At 37.4% G+C, this 20440-nt stretch overlaps 1 protein-coding gene across 9 annotated transcripts in view; it reads left to right on the top strand.

The window, feature by feature from the left end:
* The window catches only part of PAM (peptidylglycine alpha-amidating monooxygenase), a 119084-nt gene that overhangs the window by 38126 nt on the left and 60518 nt on the right, over nucleotides 1-20440 (top strand). For all 9 annotated transcript variants that reach the window (XM_059873330.1, XM_059873329.1, XM_059873328.1 and 6 more), the window contains 2 exons: nucleotides 16844-17359; nucleotides 18497-18620. In XM_059873330.1, coding sequence (XP_059729313.1) covers nucleotides 17268-17359; nucleotides 18497-18620 — 216 coding nt within the window. In that variant the 5' untranslated portion in view covers nucleotides 16844-17267. The remainder of the gene's footprint in view (nucleotides 1-16843; nucleotides 17360-18496; nucleotides 18621-20440) is intronic.

Here is a 20440-nt window from a genome sequence, read left to right as displayed (position 1 = left end):
TTTCATAGTTTGTGATAATGATTTTACTTTTGTTGTTTTAAAACCATTAATCATGCCATTGCCCTTAATAAGATTTGTTCCTGTTGTCTTTTGACAAACCCAGAAACATGGTGGATCTCATTCCTTCTTCTGCAGTAGAAGTGTTTGTTTTGTTCCTCATTTTGGCTAGGAATTCAGGTACTGGCTGAGTACTAACAAGCTTTTTGTTACTACTTACAGAATTTGTTGGAGTAGCAAAATATTGTGACACAGGGTGCAATAAATGATTTTTAAAATCTGGGACTCAAGATGGGTATTTTGTGTTTTAGTTTTCATCACTGCTGTTCTTGCAGCAGTCACAGAATATCAGGTTGGAAGGGGACCTTCAGGATCACCTGATCCAGCCTTCCTGGCAAAAGTATGGTCCAGTCAAGATCACCAGCGCCTTGTCCAGAGGGATCTTAAAAGAACCCAACATTGAGCCCAATCCACCACATCTGAGGGGTGGTTATTTCAAGGGCTGAATGTTCTCATTATGACAAATCTTCATTTGGTGTCCAACAGAATCTTCCCAGGAGTAATTTATACCCACTACTGCTTGTATTTTCCTTGTGAAATGGGAGTCTTCTTCTTTGTAGGCCCCAGTGATAAGAATTCCTGGAAGCATTTCTCTTCTCAAGGCTGAACAAGCCTGGTCCCCGTTTGCCAGCCCGGGTCCTTGTAGTTGCATTCCAGGACTGTTTTAATCCCCTGCAGACAGTCCTGCACTTCCCCAGGCCCCCTGCCTGCCCCACCCTGCTGGGTGAGTATTGTGCCAAGTGTTCTGAGGGCTTCCCTTCATCCCATTCCAGCAAAGGCCAATCTTTGAAGAAACACCTTTTTTTCTTTCTCTGCAGGATGTTGGTTTGTGGTTTGTCTGTATTGTTAGTGTTAAATAACTAGTTGAATATTGTTAAGGAAGCTAGCAGAAAAATTGGTAAAAGGTCCTGTAAGTATAGGTTTCTCTCTTTGCTACTTGTATTCTGTATTCCCTTAGTGATAAAGGACAGTAATTTATGTCCAGTTAGAAGAAGGGGCTGTTCTGGGGGAAGGTGGAATAGACAAATGAGGGTGCGTCACAAAAATTCACTGCATCTCCTAAGCTGCTTTGTTTAGGTTGCTTTTAGCTCTGTTCCATAACATGTAATCTCTAAATAGAATAAATAGTATTAGGAGTAAAGTGGTAGGTGTCGTAGTTTGAGAGGAAATGAGTTTTTTGAGATGCTGTGGTCAAACAAGTAAGTGCTCAGATTTGAATATTGGCACTTAGTGTAGCTGCTGAGGACATGGATACGCTTCTGAGAATACAAGGGAGTTAAAAGTTCAGAACTCTCAGGGGAAAGCTCTCTTAAATTTTGTCTGTGAAAGAAGTTAGACTTCTCTGTCCTGGCTCTGGGCTGGGTGGGGGAGGGGAAGCCACGCGGTGAGGTAGGCCAGGCTTTGGACGGAGAAGGGAGGTGAAAGCTTCTGCAGGATGGAAGAGTAGAAGAACTTTGAGAGACATTGGGCAGTGCCCCCACTCCCGAGGGAGAGAGAGAGAGGGAGCTGGTGTCTGTGCCACCTTGAAGTTTGATAGCATGGCAGGTGGGGCGGGGCAGGGGGGGGTGGGGGTGTGCCCAGCATGGCCAGTGTAGGAATTCTAGACAAGCAGAGCCTGAGATTTTTAACCCTTTTCTTAAATGATAGAAACCTTACAAATGCTGATTCCTCCTAGAGTTTAATGAGAAGAGAGATAGAGATGCGATTAGAAGAAGTGAGCTATGAGAGAAGTTGGGAAGAATCTTAGGTGAGAAGAAATGATACAGTGGCCTTTAGCTGGACTTTTTTTGTATAGCCATAGACAAAACCATTTTTTCCTGTGACACAGAGACTGCATTTAGGGAGGAGGCAATGGCTCAGAGCCAAGAGAGTGCAGTGATGTGATGTGAAAGAGTGGCGTGAGCAGAGACGATGGGTGACAAAGGTAGTTAGTAGTAGTGCCCTCCATCTTCAAAGAAGAAGAAGAAGATGATCTCTGTTCTCGAGACCCCTCGGCCCCCGGGGGTGAAATTTGGGGGAGACAGGTGTCCCAAAAGTGAAAGACTGTGCTTTTTTTAGAACTAAGCAAAGCAACCTTTAAAAAAGAAAACTCTAGAACCAGCTCTAGTCCATGCGCAGTGGTGAGAGCACTGGGCATAGAAAGATTGTCACGATAGCAGATGATCTCTGGGCAGTGCCACGTGTGACATGGAAACACAAGAAATTTCAACTGTGTTTCTAGGAGAAGCCTGTAGTACAAGAGAGACTCCTCTCTCCTTAATAAACTGAAAATTGATTATCTAAAAAGTAGTAATAAACTGAGAGTTGATGATCTGAAGGGTAGATGTATTAGAAATTTAGTGGGGGGGAAGAAGAGTGTTTTTAGACAGTTTCCATTCCGAATTCTGTGTTTCTCTTTATGTATAGTTGTAAGTTAATAAAATTTTTTCCATTTTGTTCCTAAACTAAAACCTACTTTACTCTATTTCTAATCACATCTCACAGCAAACACTAAAGAAAAGGTATTTTCATGAAAACACTAGCATTGCGCCAAAGTCAAACCATGACAGTTGGGTTTTCGAGCTGGCCTGTTAAATTTATCTTTGAAAGGTTTCTTCCTGTGATGTTCAGTTTTTTGCTGTTGTGTATGAAACGGCCCCATCCTCTCCTCCAATAGTGGATCGATTCCCAATAAATTCTGTATTTCCAAATACTTCCTGGCTCACTCTTTCATAGGAGGCGTTCCTTAACAAACACTTCCTAGAGAAGTATGCTGGCATGCACAAGGTGCTTAATGATAGACAAATCACCAAGGAAAACAGCGTTTTTAGTTGATGCCTTTTCAGCTAATCAAAATAATCACTTGACAGATGGAATAGCAGAGAAAAGAGATTGCATTCTGAACCAAAAGGCAAAATATATAAAATAATTACCTTGAATTTTTTTGATTTTCAAAATATAAAAAAAAAAAAAAAGAGAAAGAAACTTAATGTATCTACCTACATATTTACCATTGTTGTATGCAGGGGGTAACTCACGTGCAATACCAATACAGAGTCTGTAATAGTGGTCATAAGCAATAAGACAAGTACTGAGTCATAAAACTGCGTCCTTTGCCAGCTGGGATTAAACAACAACAATATGAAGAGATTTCATTGTAGCTCTTGAATTATCTTCCATTTCTTCCCCTACAGTGGAATTCAAGAGTCCAGCCATGAGTAGGATTCACAGGTACTCAGGTTAGGAAAAATAAACTTTTTTTTTTCTGTTGGCTGTTGGAGGTTTCTGATACATCTTAAATTTAATTTTCATTTTCAGTGAGCAGTGGTTATACAATGAAAGCTAAAAAATCCAGATTGGGTTCTAGCATGTTCCAGTTTCTCTTGCCAGGTATCTGCTGATATCAGCAAGGCAATCTCTGTAGTAAAATGCAGAGCCTAAATTTTTTGCTTTCTGATGTACAGGGTCAGAAATCATTAAACCAGACTTCTTAGGTTCTGTTCATACTGTGTATTGCAGAAATGCTTTTCATCTGAATTAATTTCAACAAATTAGCTAAGTACAAGCTAAGTCTTAAGACTCTTCTTTAACCTGAAATCATGGTCATTATGCAGGAATCAGAAAACATAAAGCTTGAGGATTTTGTAGAGTGGTATAGGAAGGGCAGTATGATGATTAATCTTATATCCACATCTGTCAGAGCTTTGTGGAAAACAGTAATAAATCAGTATCAAGCAAAAGCATTGCTTCCTGTATTATGATTTTAACCCATTCTGTGCAAAATTCTATTTATAAACTAAAAAGAGCCTTACTGGACACAAATAATTGGAAAAAGTTGGTGAAGTGTATTGGTCTTCTAAGAATCAGAACAGATGATCTTGCAAATCTTTCTGATCTAAGCTGTCAGCCTCATACAAGATGCATGATTTTTATGTAGCTTTAAATTATATTATAAACATCAAAACAAATCATGCAGACATGAAATCTGGCTCTACGCAGTTCTGAAGAACTTTTGTCTGCAGCAAGACTTCTAAAAACTTTCTTGAAACTTCCGGTTTCATTACTGTTATTGGTGGACTGAACTTGTTTGTGTGTATATATAGCAACTGAATTGTAACTACGTTAAAAACTAACTAGATTTCACATTGTTGAATGAGAATTGTGTTCCCCTACGTGTGTGATGTGGGTTTGTTCTTCCCGTTTGCTGCAGTTCTTCATTCTTAAAGGTGTGCAGCTGTCTGTATGCAGTTGTCTGTCACAGAAAAATATCTTGTTTCTTAACATTTATGCATTGCTTTGAAATAATGAATCATTTCTGTGGTTCATAATTCAAGTGAATGAATATGTGTCTATCAAGTGATTTATCATAATTTTTTTTTCTTTATTTTTGCTATAAGGAAACTAGTACTATTTTAAAGTTTGGAGTACTTTCTTGCAGAAATCTTCTACAGGTTTTCTGTCTAATAGGTGTCGGATCTTTAAAGGTAAAGTATGTCTTTAATTTTTGGCACTTGTGAGGACCTCCTCTTGTAGCATGAAAGATTTCCTTCAGTAGTGTCCTTTCTTCCTTTTGTGTTCAAAGGTATCTGATTTTTCTTCCTTTCATTCAAAGAGAGGTCTGCTTTTAAACTGTGCTGTGAGTAACGCTGGCAGTAATGGATTTCCTTTAGCTAAGGCAATTTGAAATTAGGATAACTTGAAATTTCTGAAATTACTGAACACGCCCTGGGAGAGAGAAAATATATATGACTCATGGCTGTTGACATTATTTTTTTTTTTAAATACCAGGCAAGATTTCCAGAATGAGTAAAGTCCAGTGTTACTGAGAAACAGGAGTAACCAGTATGTTAGTAAGCATTTAAAATTGCACTTGCCATTGCTCTCACGTGTGAAAACTAATTGCATAAATAGTTTTATTGTTTTAATAGTTTTTGTTATGCTGCAGGAGAAGGTACTGTAGATTTTACATACATTTTCTTGTCTCTCATACATACTTTTGACTGAATAATTAAAGGAAGTAAAAGAAATGCGAAGATGTTCTTCCTCATAAGTCAAACCCTGATGTTGCATGAGACAAAACAGATGGTAGAATTACTTGAAAGTCTTAGATTTAAAGATTTTTCTGCCCCTGCTGTTTATTGAATAGGGGATTAAACATAATTTGAATCACCTGTGTTTTGGAAACAAGTATAACTGCAAAAATACAATTTAAAACTTTTTTTTTAATTTCAGTGTCCATAAGGAACAAACTGTCTTGCCCAACTTTGCCTAGTTTCAATTTTATATACCTTTCTTCTACAAGTATTGTATTTGTTGCAGGAAAACAATTTATTTGGGGATTGAGTCTAAAATTTAAATGTTGGGATGGGTATTCTACTATTTTTCATGCATCATCTTTTCAGTCCTAGTGATATATAGCTGAATGTCATTTTCCAGGGAAGAACACTTGATTGACTTTACTCTGGAAATTAACAAGCTTGAGAATCCTCCTTCATGCTCCAAGAACCAGAGTAAAATACGTTTCTGCAAGGAAATTTTTTCAAGAGGTTGGGGTGTAGGTTGTAGAGACCAGGGAACATATTCACGGTAGTTTAGATACTCATGCTGGTTATTTGTTTTCCCCTTCATGGTTATTTCTCTTTTGGTTTGTTTTGTGTTATGGAGATAGCAAATAAATGAAACTAGTTATGATTTAAGGCTGGTGGGTGTGTCAGCACCACATAAATCCTCTCTCCCTGACCCCCTGTGAGCTGGGCAAGACAATTACAAGAAAATGAGAAATCTCATGAGGTTGAGTTGAAGACAGATGAAGGCAGCAAAAGCTACATGCACAAGCAAAGGAGAATAAGGAATTCATATCCTCCTTGCAGGTTTTCATCACCTGCAAGAAGTAGGGCTCCTTCACCAGTAGTGGTTTCTTGGGAAGACAAATGCCATCACTCGAAATGTCCCCGCAGTCCTACTTTATGTGGTTTGGAATATCTCTCTGGCCAGTTAGGGGCAGCTGTCCTGACTCTGTCCCCTCCCAACCTTCTCACTGATACAGTGGTATTACAAGCAGCAAGGCCTTGGCTCTGTATAAGCACTGCTCAGCAACAGCTAAAACATCCATCTGTTTTCAGTGCTGATTTGCTTACAAATCCAAAGCATAAGTTCATATAACCTACTTGAAAGAAAATTTTCAAGCCAAAATTAGTACAAATTATGCCCACAAACCCACACTCCATCCCCAATTCCATATTGTTCATATCATACTCAAAGTCCTGTGTTATCTGATACATCCTTATCCTCACCACCTACACACCACTTCCTGTCTTTTGATGTATACACAGATCCTTCATGGATGGACCACCCTTGTAAAATGCCCACAGATGTTCACTGAGTTACTTCAGTCCATGACTTGGAGCTTAATCTGTTCTGGTGATTGCTCAGGACAGAGAGGTGGTCTTGTGGGGGGGAGTCACTGGGCACAAAAGTCAGGTCAGGTCACAGCTGCACTTGTGCTGCCTTGCGTGAGGCTCGTCCGCTGCTGGTTGAGGTAGGTCCTTTTATAGGAATTCCTGTAACATAAAATGAAAATCATGGATTACAACAATTTAAAGGTGTTACCAACCCTTAAGTCTCCAACCCTTGTTCCTTTGGGCCAGGCTATAGGATCTAACATCCTCCCCTTGCCCCTGCTCCCACATGAGGTCCCTCCTGTGGGGTATGGGATATAATTCTTCAAGAATTGGTAAAATGTGAATCCTCTCCTTAGCTACAGTCTTTCCAGATCAGACTTCTCTAGTGTGAGCCCCCTGCAGGGCCACTGCTCCTAATGGGTGTCATGAATTGGTGATTTAGATCATTTAATGAACCCCTGACAAAGAATTTTAGCTAAAGTGTTATTAATAAGATGTTGTAAATCTGTGAAGTACAGTTTAGTGCCAGAGTTCACTCTTTTACTGTGTGGCCCAGTCATTTGGACAACGATTCAAAATTACCAGGCACAAATCAAAGTTACCATTCTACCAAGGCTATGTGCAATATCAATCACTTTAAAAAGGCCTACCTTTGGGAAAATGGCCTCTTTACTTCAGGGAGCAACCTTGAGAGGCCACCCAGCTTCAGGGGAGATCACTTCCATGCTGTCTGGCAAGCAGAACTCAAAGAAGGCTCACTTAGGCTGTCATTTATGGAATAATGTGGTTTGCTCATAGTCAAATTGTGTACAATGGGACAAGTATGCATGAGACTCCTTGTGCCCATAACTTCCTTTGTTCTGTGACAAATGATCCTTGGAAAAGCCACTTGCTATTCATTTTGTAATCGCATGATCAATGTTCCAAGTTCATGAGCATGGATGCTCACTGGGTCACTCTGCTTCTTTGTGGGTTTTCAGAGAACAGATAAAACTGGAGTTCTTGGCCTAATTATGGCTCAGATCTTTATCTTCCTTCAAACCTATACTGTTTGGCTAAGGGGACACATGAATCTGTCACAATGGGTACCTGTCTGCAGGCCACAGCACCTGCCAAGAGCTGGCTCGGGTATAGGGTTTCCATAGGCCAAAGCTTCCTTTAAAGCACATTCACCTGCTCCAGTATGGAGTCCCTTTTCCTGACTTCTGCCATGGTGTTGGATGTTTGTGCATAGCAATGGAGCATAGTATGTTCTCAGCACTTCTTTCTTGCACTGATTTTCATTTCTGGTTTCTTTCCTTTATACTTCCTTTCCGATGTGCTTAGTTTTTCTTCCAGTTTCTCGTGAACTCTTGTCTTCCCATGTCTAATGGTCCCTTCTAGCAAAGAAGCTTGAACTCCTTGATTATCCATTTATGTCCTAGTATTTGATATTATTGTACCTTTGTTTAGGCACTGCATAGAAAAACCTTGTGCTAGTGTAATCACAGGCAATTGTGTTGTACTTACCCTTAAATTTTTTTTAAATTCCACATAATGTTAATGTTAATAAAATACTGTTCTGTTTCATTGTGTTCAGTTATCTTAGCATTTTTATATTTTGTGATACTAAAAGTCTGTATCTCTAGAGGTGCTAGATTTCTAGCATTATTTTGATGTTTACAGAATTCTTTCTTTTACTCTTATGGATACTAGTTTTGAAAGCAATGCATTTAACTAGTAAAAACTGTGTCATAAAAAGGCCTGTAATACTTGAGGATTCATTTATCTGCTTTTAGCAAGGATCTTATGTTGCTCAATGTTAGCGAATATTAAATGGAATTGTATTCATTGACTTGATTTTCATCTTCCACTCTCCTGATTATCTTTTTCCTTAATTGAGAGGTGTTGTTATCTGTGCCATGTGAAGCAAGGAAACATTATAACATTACTTTTGTAATGAACTCTAAGAAACTTCTCTTGATTTATTTTCATTAATTGAACTTGCTCGTAACTTCTATTAAGCTACAATGCTTCAGTTTAACTACATAACCTAGACTGGATATATAGGAATATGTTCCCTATTTTTACCTGGAATTACTTAAAAGAGACATACAATTAAAGAGGTTAGGAAAAAGTTCTTTATTTTTCTTTTTTTAAATTTTATTTGTTTCTAGTAGCCATATATTTGTTATCTAAAGAAGGCTTATTGAGGCATGTTTTTGCAGGGGGTGTGTCTGGAGTTGGGTGGTGTTGTCATGAATAGTATTTGGATTGACAGGTCATTCCAGCATCCTTCTGAGCAAATAGAAACTGTGGAAGTGATCACTCCAACATTCTTCTAAGAGTGTACTGAACTAGGAATCACCATTTGCAGAAAAACAGGCATAAAGGTGCATTTCAATGGCATGTCCAAGGAAAGTTAGAAGCTTTAGCAGTATTCCTGTCCCTGCTGCTAGCATTAGCAGTATTCCTAGCATTAACAGTATTCCTGTCCCTGCTGCTATCCTGACTCCTAGCTACACACTGCTGTTTCTTTTTTTTTTTGTTTTTCAGTGCTTAGTTTCATCTAGTACCTTTGACAACTGCTCCATCTCAGTAATCTAACAAAAGAACCTACCCTGTCCCTGCAGTGGGAAGTTTGAGAAACCTTGGGACAATGCTCTCGGGCTCTCTTGCCTCTTGTACTGTGCAGGGCTAGGAGTTGGACTTGGTGATCCTTGTGGGCCCCTTTCCAGCTCAGGATATTCTATTTTTTGATTTATTATCAGTTAAACGGAGTGGGATACTGAGAAATAAAAACATATTTACAACCAGCTTCTCTCAGCCTCAACTTCACTCTCAATTCCTCTCATTTTCTGAGCTGTGCAGGGGAATAGGGAATGGGAGTTGCAGTCAGTTTATAATGCTTTCTTCCTGCTCCAGAGTGGGGTCTCTCCTGTGCAAGACAGTCCTCCTTGAACTTTTCCAGCATGGGTTCTCTTCATAGGTTCAGTTCTTTGAGAGCAGACTGCTCTAGTGTAGATCTCCCATGGGCTGCAGCTCCTGCCAGGAGCCTTCTCCAGCATGGACTTTTCAGGAACTGCAGCTTCTGTCAGGGTATATCCACCTTCTCTGGCGTGGGCTCTGTGGCCTGTAGGGGGATCTCTGGTGCCTGGAGCACCTCCTTCTCCTTCCTCAGTGACTTTGGGGTCTGCCCAGAAACAACTGAGTTGTTTCTCTCAGTTATTGTCACCCCTCTCAGCTGTTGAGCAATGTTCTTTGCCCCTTCCTAAATGCCTTATAGCAGGGGCATCACCAAGCATGGCCAAGAGGCTCAGCTTTGGGCAGCAGCAGGTCTGTCTTGGAGCTGACTGGAACTGGCTCTGTCTGACATAGGGACAGCTTCTGGTGTGTCTCAAAGACCCCTGCAGCTAAACCCAACCTAATTCAATGTCCTTCTTAGCGAAGGAATGGGCAGTGAATTTAATTCATAGTTCATATGTAATGCATAATTGAACTTAAGTACTTGAAATGTTCTCTCATCTGCTTTATCCTTGGAGGCTAATCCTAACCCTATAAAACATTCTTCCTTTAATATTTCCTATTTTTGCATAACAAAGGGAAAAGAAAGGGCATTTCAGTGAACTTTTAATCTTACATTGTGCTACTGATAGTGATCTGATATTAAATGAATGCAAGGGCATCTTATGTATTTTCCCTTTTAAGCAAGTAGTTAGTATCATCCAGCTTGTTCACTTCTTCATTATATGAAATTAGCAGTTTGCTAAGATGTTGTCTTTCTATAAAAAGTGTTGATCTTTCTTGACAAGAGAATTTTGCCTGTTTTGATACCTGGTCAAAGCAGAAGCATTAGAAGATTTTTTTGGTGAATAAAATGCTTTTCAAATGCTATTAAAATGCATAGTAGGAGAACCAACACATGCTGTCTTGTCTTAAGACTTCTGATATCTGTGACTCCCAAGAAAAGATCGGGAATGTTTGAAGCAGTTTCAGGCTGTAAAAGTGAATTTCTGCTTGAAGTCTCCTGTTTTACTAATGCGAGCACAACTGTATTATATAAACAGGAAGTAATTTTTTTGCTGGTTTGCTTATATATTTCTGTTCTGTCAACCAAAGTACAATTCCTTGTTCTTAAACAAGTTTATGCCAAATAGTTTACAGTGTGGTGATGGAGAGAATGAGTAAAAAATCTTACCTTGAACTCTCTATCGTGTTTTGAAAAATCTTAGCTTAGGATTCAGAAATTGATGTAAATTTCCAGAATTCCAATAACAATAATTTTATTTTGGTTTGAAACACACTGGCAAGTGTCTAGATTGTACAATATTAAAATTGTTTTTCAGGTATTTCTTTGTCTCACACCTGAGTGTGCCTTGTGTTGAGGAGTGGCATCTGTTGTATTCACTTTGGGAATGCGAGGAAAATTGGGCTGGGAAGGTAGTCCTAGGACAGATTTACTTGTTGGCAAATAACCAAGTCTTAAGAAGAGGCTGTTCAATAAGATAACATTATAAAGTAGTAGTTAAATCTTTTGTGCATCTTTTTTTCTTATACATTTTCTTCTGTTTCCATAGAGTCGTCACACAGTATTAAAAAATTAACAGTTCTAGACATTTATCTGCCTAATCTTTTAAGTTTGTCCCTTCTGTCCCAAATCTGGGAGATGCTAAAAATGACAGCTGGGTGCAGAGGTTGGTGACAGCAATTCTGACACCTTCAGTTGTGGTTTGTTTGCTTCCCTTGGTTTTTCTGTGTTTTCTCATGCATATCCTGATGCTCACAAAAAAATCTGAGGCTCAGTTTAGTTTCTATATATTCTATAAATTTTTCCTGAGTCACCCTTGGAATAATATCCTTGCTTTTTCTTTGCATGAACATGTACATATAAAATAATCTGTTCCTTTGCATCCTTCTGTTTGTGATTTCCTTAACCACTGTTGCTGCATGAGTTGCCTACTAAATACAATTGAATGGTTTCTGTATTAATAGGGTTCACTTACGGTTTGGGGCCATAGGGTTTATGATTTTCTCTCAATACAGCAGTTAGGAAACTGCAAGTTGTGTTGTGAACGTGTTGGTCTCCAAAAGGAAAAAGTGTCAAGAGTTCTTCATCCACCATTCCTTGGCTGTATAAAACTTTAATGAATTTTAAAAACAACACATATATCTGTCTAGTGGGTAAAACTTACCATACTTACTGAATTGACAGAGCATTTGAAGGATTTTACTTAATTATTTTCTTGGTACAGATAGTCTATCTCAAGATAGTAAGTAGAACTTACTTTCTCAGTAGGAAACGCATAAAAATGCTTAATGGATCATCAAAGTATCTCAAAATAAGCTTAGATTCAGATATTGAACATTTTCATATGTTGTGTTGCCCTTATAAGCGATCCTTTTAAGGAGAGCTTAATATTAATTACCATTATATTCTTCTAGTTACACAGGAAAGAAATACATATTGTCTAATTTCAACCTATTTGGAAAGCATTCAAAGAGTAAATCCTGTTAGAATGAATACAGTTTCACTGCTGCAGTGCATACAAGAAAATTAAAAGCACAGTTCATTCTTTAATGTAATAAACTTGTTCTTCCTGTGATTAATGAGGCAATAGGTTTTTGTATAATATTTCTTTTAAAAATAGGCATTTTACTTATTCTCAGCAGAACAAATTTTGGAGAAGATTAATTTAAGCAACGTTAAGAGCAATCATGTTTCTCTTTTTTTACTATCCCTTTGGTATTAATATCTAAAGTTTTTGTTGGTAGCAAAAGACAGGAATTTGCACTATATAAATTAAAGTAAAAGGCAAGCCATATTTGAAAAGTTAGCATATTCATTTTTTAAAATATGTTTAATACTACCCCAAATCCAGTATGGGTTGCTCCCCAAGCAGGGGGCAGTTCCAGCTGTATGCTCACACCTTTTTTGTTGTGGTAGAAGGCCAGCAGTTGCTTGCTGGCACACTGACCAATTGATCTGATAGAAAATTAATACACTGCTGGGGTGGGTGGGGGGGAGGGCATCGTTTTCCTGAATAAACACAGAGCAAGAAGAGAAAAGTGCAAGGCAGCCAACAATTACAATGTGTGATTGGAAGTGCTACAGAGGGTTGTTGTGACCCAAGGGCAGGACCCAGCACTTGGCCTTGTTGAACCTCATCCATCTGGCTTCAGCCCGTTGATTAAGCCTGTCCAGAACCTTCCTGCTCTCCAGATTAACACTCCCACCCAGTTTAGTGTCATCTATGAACTGTCTTAGGTGGCACTTGATCCCCTGGCCCAGATCACCGATAAAGATGTTGAGTAAGTTTGCACCTGGCTTCATCCTCTTTGTACCTTTCCTTCATGTATTTCTATACCTTGGTGAGATCTCCTTGAGCCTTCTTTCTTGGGGTGAACAGTCCCCACTCTCTCAGTCTATCCTGGTAGGAGAGATACTCCAGTGTATTCAGCATCTTTGTGGTACTTGCTTGGACTCTCCCCAGTATGTCCATGTCTCTCTCACACCTGGGAGCCCCGTACAGGACTGCATGTGTGGCTTCACCAGCACTGAGGGGAAGGATCCCCTCTGTGACATCCCGGCCATGCTTTGGCTCATGCAGCCAAAGGCATCATTAGTCCTTCTGATGGGTTAGCCTTGGCTAAGCATCAGGTGCCCATGCCAAACTGCTCAGTCACTCCCTTGCTGAGCTGGAGAGGGGAGAGAAAATATAATGAGAGGCTCATGGGTCAAGATAAGGACGTTTCTTCTGCCTGTCAAGATCCTTCAGCATAGCAGCACAAAGCTGTGATGTACCAGTCACTTGTCCCAGTCCAGTGTTATCTGCATTATACATCTCCTTACACCTAGATATGTTTTGTGAGACATTTTTTTGTTGATGTTGGGTATCAAAAGGTTGTCTGATTTGATGGCTTCTTTTGAAATGTGTTTTCCTGTGAATCTGTGTCCTTGGTGGCTGCATTTAGTACATTACTTAGTCCCTAAGCAGATTCCACAACATATTGATTATCCTGTGTAATTAGAAGCAGAGTGTTCCAACCTGGAGGCCTAGCTGCAGTTCATTTGTTGAACTGGCTATTTTTTGTATATCCAGCTGTAGTCTAAGCTTAAAATTTTGCCTAAGACAAAATGTGAACTTGGCTCTAGCTGAAGACAGAACACAAGGAATCCTTGCTCATTTCCATTATTACTTCAGTGCATAAGAAACAAACCCAGAGATTCGTGTTTGAGAAATTACCATCTGTGATAGACTTGGATATTAATCCCCATGAAAAATGATAATCTTCTAATTTCGCTTTTCTTTGAAGGTAGTGGTGGTGGAGGGTGTGGTTTCTGCTTCTGGTTTATTCTCTTGCTACTGTATATAAACTGTTCCAGTGACTAAACAGAAAAAAAGAAAATACTATAATATGCTTTATAAACTTGTGGTTAATACAGAACTTTTTTATGTAGATGATTTTTGGAAATGAATTGCTATTCCTTTAAAAGGAAGACTTCTAGTTTGTATAATGTCACATTGATATATTGTTAGTCTGCTTTGCATTATATTTTGAATTCCAGCTTCTTGCCTGCCACTCCTTCCCCCGCCCCCATCCAGTCTTTGTGCTAGTTGCTTTAGGCTGTTTTTTTCTTCTTTACTACCTAGTTTTTTCCTTTGTTTGGGTGGAGCATGTGGGATAGAATAGCATGTTTACATTGCCTAATCCAATTTTCATCTCCCTTTTTCTGCTTTCATTGTAGTCTTTGTCATTAATTATGCTTTTTACTTTATTACTTCTGTTCCCTTAGGATCTCTTACCCCAAATTGAAAACATAACAGTGGTATCTAGATGTCCACATAATGAACCTTAATTGTTTAATCTTATTACTGAGTCTCTCATCCTTGCTCTTTTCCCTCACCTAATGTTTTTCTGTATTGCATCTTACCTAAAATTACATTGGAATAGCTTCAGGATAGTGCTGCCTTCTTAAATTTTTTCCTCTCTTTTCCTTCCAAATGTAAAATTTCATTGGGCAGGGATATAATCTGAAGTATTAGGTACATTAAACCTCGTATTTCATATGAATACATTAAACCTCATATTTCATATTCAGCCAGCTGATAAACCTTAAAAGGCACTTGGAGATGAAATTGGACTGTTTTTAAGGAGACTATACAGATGTGTATTTTTCTCACTACATCTTAATTTCTTTGGTTTTTTGAGACTATTCCAAATTATTGGTTTACCCCTACCTCCTGTGGTCAGCCACAAATTGTCACATTTTCTGTTAACATTAACATGCGTTCTGGTGATTTTTGCTATTACCATATTTTGCTATGATTAACTTGTAGTGAGGATTGAAAGCTGCTATAAAGAAGCCCTTGTATTCCAGATGGGAAGGGACTATTGGTCTGGTTTCTTAGTTCCTTTTTTAAATTTCTTTTAAATTAAATAAATCTCCTTTATTAAATTGTGTACCATGTAAATGTTTGTAACAGACTTGATCTAATAGATCTCAGACTTAGTAAAGCCAGCATGAGCTAAACATTTCTTCTTATTTCTAGTTATTGGAAAATATATTTTTGTATTTTAAAAAAATAGGATATTGTAATTCGGTGCATGTTACAACTCATTGTATTCTTCCTGTCCCTGTTCTTTAGATTTCTTGCTTGTCAGGTGCATTTCCATAATGATATGGGGAAAAAAAAAAGCACCAGAATTTCTTGGGTAATACAACTAAAGAAAGGTAGTAAAACTTCTGGTCAGGTAGTTTACAAAGATACTGAATAGTTACTGTTGTGTAGTTATTCCTTTAAGAGTGAAAGTAGTGAAGCTTAATTTTATTGTAGTTAACTTATGTGAAGCATATTAGCATGTCACACTTGTCTTTTTTGTTTGTTTTTAAATGATTTTTGGTCTTCATCACAGCACAGTCCTTTGTATGTGTTGTGGATTTGTATAGTTCACCAGTGAAAACTATTTAGATCACTTATTCAAATAAAGAAGTGGAGACATGAAAATTTACGTGGAAAAAGGAATTAAGATTGTATCATTACTTGCATGAATGGTTTTGGACAGTCTTGGCATATTTTCAGCAAGCTGAGAACTAATATGTGTTTATTTTCGGTTGTTTGCGACTAAATCTTTTTTGCCATCCTTCAATGAATAAAATTTGCAAGTTTAATGTGGATTACCATAATCAGATTTTTAAATCTTGCTAATAGTCCATTGCAAATCTGGAGTAGCTGTTTACCAACAGGAAGTGACTGTTTAGCCAGTATGGCTTCTTAATTTATGCTTAAGCACTTCTGATTTATAAGAGGACTTTTTGGTACATGTGCCCTGAAATGGGAGTGATTTTTTTTTTTTTTTTTTACATAGATGGATTTTCATTGGTTTCATGTCAGAATCCTTATTTTCTATTTCATCCTTATGAAAGTATTTTGACTGTCTTCCAGGGGCTTGAAGATATTTTAATTTGGGTAGTTTTTTTCCTAATAGTATTTATACTAATCTAGAATACATTATTTAGTATATTCTATTTATACTAATTTAGAAGAATTATTACATAGTACAGTTGTGTATGTTTATGACTGGAAACTTTTCTTCTGCCAAAACTGGAATTCTCAAAATATAGAAGAATAGTGATATATATGTCTTCAGTAAAACATGGTGTAATTTTCTAGCATAATTATTAAAGAGTACTAAAATTTTGAAATTAAATACCATGCATATTAAAATGGGGAAATAAGAACAGTTGAAATTAAACAGGGAGGAGACTAATAGTTTATGCTGACATACCCTCAGTGTATGAAAGGATAGAAAACTACTCAACTAATATAAAGCAGTCTGATGTCAACAGTTCTGGTTACTGTATTTCCAAAAATAATTTTAAGTATCTTTTTCCTGAAGTGGGTATAAAAGCAGCTAAAGTACATAAGAAACAGATCCTTATTAATGACATAATGGTTTCTTACAGCTTGAATTAAAATTAAAATATTCTCCCAGTCTGCAATATGTGCAGAAACATTTGGTGATAGTTAATAAAATTTCCGAACCTTGATTCTTGCTATGTCAAGTTGGTGCTTTTTTTTTTTTCCTGCTTGTAGAACCCATAATACTAGTGTTTGCATATGTAAAATACTCCATACTTTGCATTTTATATATTGAGGAGGTTTTTATATTTCTTCCCATCATGTAAAATATCTTTGAGAATCCATTTTGTATGTCAATATGAAATGTGTCTCTTTCTGATCCTTTATGCAGGGAAGGGTAGGAAAAGAAGGACTCGACGAGTCAAGAACAAATGCAGTCTTTACTGGGTTGGGCTAAAGCTCATGAAAAAAACCTATTAATGTATTAAAATACCTCAGCAGTAATTTGCTGAGAACTAGTGCTCTAATGTGTTAGTCACCCTTAAGCTCCTTCTATTTTTACAGGTTCTGAAGGATGACTGATGCTGTTTTCTGTGATGCCACTTGAAGTCTCCAGTGCTGTGGATTGATAAGTAACATGCAGATTTAACTGCACAACCTGGGCAGAAAGCAGCAGGAGTGCTAGTCCTTTTCAGCTCCTTAAGTGGATAGAAGTACAGTGTCATCTCTCTGCAAGGGAAGATTCTTCAACAGCATTTTATAGCTAATAAGACAGACAACACAGTCGCATCCACCTTCCTGATTTACAGTGCGTTGCCTTCCAAGACAGATGGTCTGTCAGAAGCTGGAGGATGCCTGCAGAACACATAATAATGAAGTAGTGAAATGATACTGCTGCTGCTGCTGCCTGATTGTCGAGATCACAGCTGATAGAACTGCACTGCCCTTTTTCTGCTTGCCTAATCAGGCCAGAAATAGCAGGGAGGACATGGCTGGCTTTGTTAGCAACCTGCTAATACTGCATCTTCTGTTTCAAAACATCTGTTTGGGTTTCAGAAGCCCACTTTCAGTCTTCAAGAGGTGGGTTATTTAAGAAAATACTATGTACTAAATGCATGCAGTCAAAATATTACAAATTGGGAAAAAGCATATCTTAGATAAAAATGTGTCATGATATTTGGTCAGTGTTGATCATTGCACAGAATTTTCTTTCTGCAATTTGAAATGGTACTGTTCTCTTACCGAAAACAGAAATTCATGTTTTATCCATAGCGCTGCTCAAGATGGATAAAATGGCAATTAATACAACTTTTTTTAGTTAACACTACAGCTATATTTGAGGCTACACAGAGAGTAAATATATTTCAGATGCTGGAGTTAGCTTGCAGGGTAATATCGTGTTTTAACAAGAAAACATCAATTAAGCTGAACAGTCCTGAGAAATTTAGGGGTTGTTTGAATTCAAAATTGCATAGATAAGCTTTAATGTAGTGTGGACAAGAGAAGTAGCCTCTTAGCTCCTGAAAAAAGGGTTTTACTGTTATTGAGCTTGGGTACCACCTCACTTCTGTATACATGTATATACATAGCCAAAACTTGTATCAGTGTTGCATCAATGTTTCTCATGTCTTACCATTCAGTCTTTATGGTGATCTACATTTTTTTTACAATTAATTTATACGTTGCATTCAATACAGAATTTGATATTTGCTTGATGTTGCCAAGTTTACTGTTTTACTTTGCTACTTGTTGTAGCATAGAAATTGCTATAAATGCCATAGTGTTTGAATTAAAAGTTGCCCCTTTGCATGTAATTTAAGTTTAATCTGTATAGAATTATAAATCCTAGTCTCAAACCCCCCCCCCCCCCCCCCCAAAACTGTTGTGAATTTTTAATAGTACTCAACATAGTGCAGTGAACTAATTCTCTGTTTGTACATCCATGTGCCTCCGACAATTTTTGGATAAGTTAATAGGTTACATTTTCAGCTAGCATTTTCCAAAGTAATTATCTTATTGCTCAGATCAGGAACTACTTCAGTAAGTACTGCATAACTAAGATGTTTTCCTCAACTTGTAATGGAGTGAAATTTTCAGATCACTCCTGGAACTACTCATCAGCATTGTCTTCTTTACTAGGTCTGTGGAGACCCTTCTTTTAAGAAAGACATAAAAAAATCAATACTTGAAAAAAAAACTTTCTTCCTTCTTTTTCAGATATAAAGATACTAAAGATACATCTCTTCCCAATGAATGCCTTGGAAGTGACCAGCTGGTGATTTCCTTTGGTCTTTTAGATTTTGCACTGGACATTCGCATGCCTGCAGTGACACCTAAGCAGGTGAGAGAATTGCAGGTTTTGCCTCTTTCTCTTCTTTCAATAAGTTAGGAAAACAATTTCCCTATAATATCATTCATTAAAAGGAACAAAAAAACCATGGTAACTTTTATAAATACATATCTGGGTAACATATAAATGCATATCTGTATGTACTTCTCACAGAAAAGTAGACAACAAAAAAGTAGCCTCAAATGAGAGAAAAATCTCTTCATTGAATTAATTTTAATTGTAAAATGTTGGTTTTATAAATTGAATTGTTGAAGTTTTATAATGTGAAATATTTCTAGCTGTGCTATTAAGACATGCAGTTGCAGTTTACACCAAATCTCAGATGATGCGTCAGTGAATCTAATTACGTTAAACTGTATGTTGCTGTAGTTTCAGCAAGCTGAGTAACAACAACCAAAAAGCATTTAAAAAGGGATAGTACTTCTGACCCAGTATTTTTAATGCTCAAAATACTCCATGAAAGCTATTACAAACATGTTATGATTTTGTACTCATTAAGGTATGAAGTGTATTATATCCTGCTGAACCAAGTGAGTAAAAGTGAAGACAGTTAAGATTTTTAAACTTAATATTAAGATTCACATAAAATATTGAGATTCCACTGTCATGTTCTGATCTAATTTCATTAAGCAAGAATCATTAAAGAATGTTTTTCTAATTGCAGAGAATTATAATTTTTATATATATATATATATATATATATATATATAATGAAGAGGTCTACATCTCTTTTAAAGGGCTGCAGATGCTTGAAAAGAGCAGTATGTTGTGGTGCAGTAGTTGATGACTCATTGTTGCAGATAGCAGTTTTTAAAGGAGTGAAGAGAAAATGAGGTTTTCAAGTTATTGGGGAAATCCCCTCTGGAACATGTAATTTAAAGCAAGAGGTGTTACTTCAGCAAGTACAAAACAGAAATATGGTTTCTACTAGATCTTCTTTGCAGCAAAATATTAAACTTCTCCATCAGAAAAAAATGAAAAGTACTCTCAGTTCATCCAGGTGTGCATTTATAATCGTAAGTTATTGATTTTACCTAAGGAGCCATGAGTTGTACAGTTAGGAAACACATACAAAGAGATCAGTCAGTTCAGATTCCTGATAAAAAACCCCTTCTCTTTGTGTGTTGTAATGTCAAGACTGGGGAAAAAGGTTGCCAAAAACCCTGCATTTTTTAAAATGAGTTACTGGGCATGTTGAAGGGGTGGGAGGGCCAGGATTTGTCTTACAGTTCATAATTGCAGTTGTTCTTTGGGTGCATGAATGTCAACCAAGCCCTTACATGACTTAGGAGTGTTCTGTGTATACCTGAGTTGTGCATTCATTTGTCACAGGTACTGCATATGGACATTAATTGAAAACTGCTTAATTTCTACTGCTCTGTGAAGCATTGCTGTAGTTTGCTTTCAAAGTTTGAATATAAGGTTGTGCTTTTTTTTTTTTTAAAAATCGTCTGAACCCAGGTTAAATAAAAAGCACAGCGTATTTTCTATTTCTAGAAGGCTTTAGTATTTTAGCTCTGTAAATGCTTGTAATCACAGTACACAAAGGCATTGACATCAGTCGTATTGGTTAACCTCCGTTCATCCTTCCCATTTTCTAGCAAAAACACCAAAAATGGTTCCTTATCTGTGCAAATCACTGCTCTGTGTAATCACGTGTTGTTATCATCATTGTACCTTCCTTCTCTGTTGCATTTAATTGTTTACACCTATCCACAGAGTCTTCTTTTGAATTAAGTTTGAAGTTATTCGTAGCAGGAATTTTATCTGTTTTGATTTTATCTGTCTTTATGAAAGTGAAGGCCTGTCAG

Source organism: Haemorhous mexicanus, chromosome Z (assembly GCF_027477595.1).
Source record: "Haemorhous mexicanus isolate bHaeMex1 chromosome Z, bHaeMex1.pri, whole genome shotgun sequence".
NCBI classification, from domain to species: domain Eukaryota; kingdom Metazoa; phylum Chordata; class Aves; order Passeriformes; family Fringillidae; genus Haemorhous; species Haemorhous mexicanus.
Note: the sequence above shows the minus strand (reverse complement) of the source record. Positions and strands in the feature narration are given on the sequence as shown.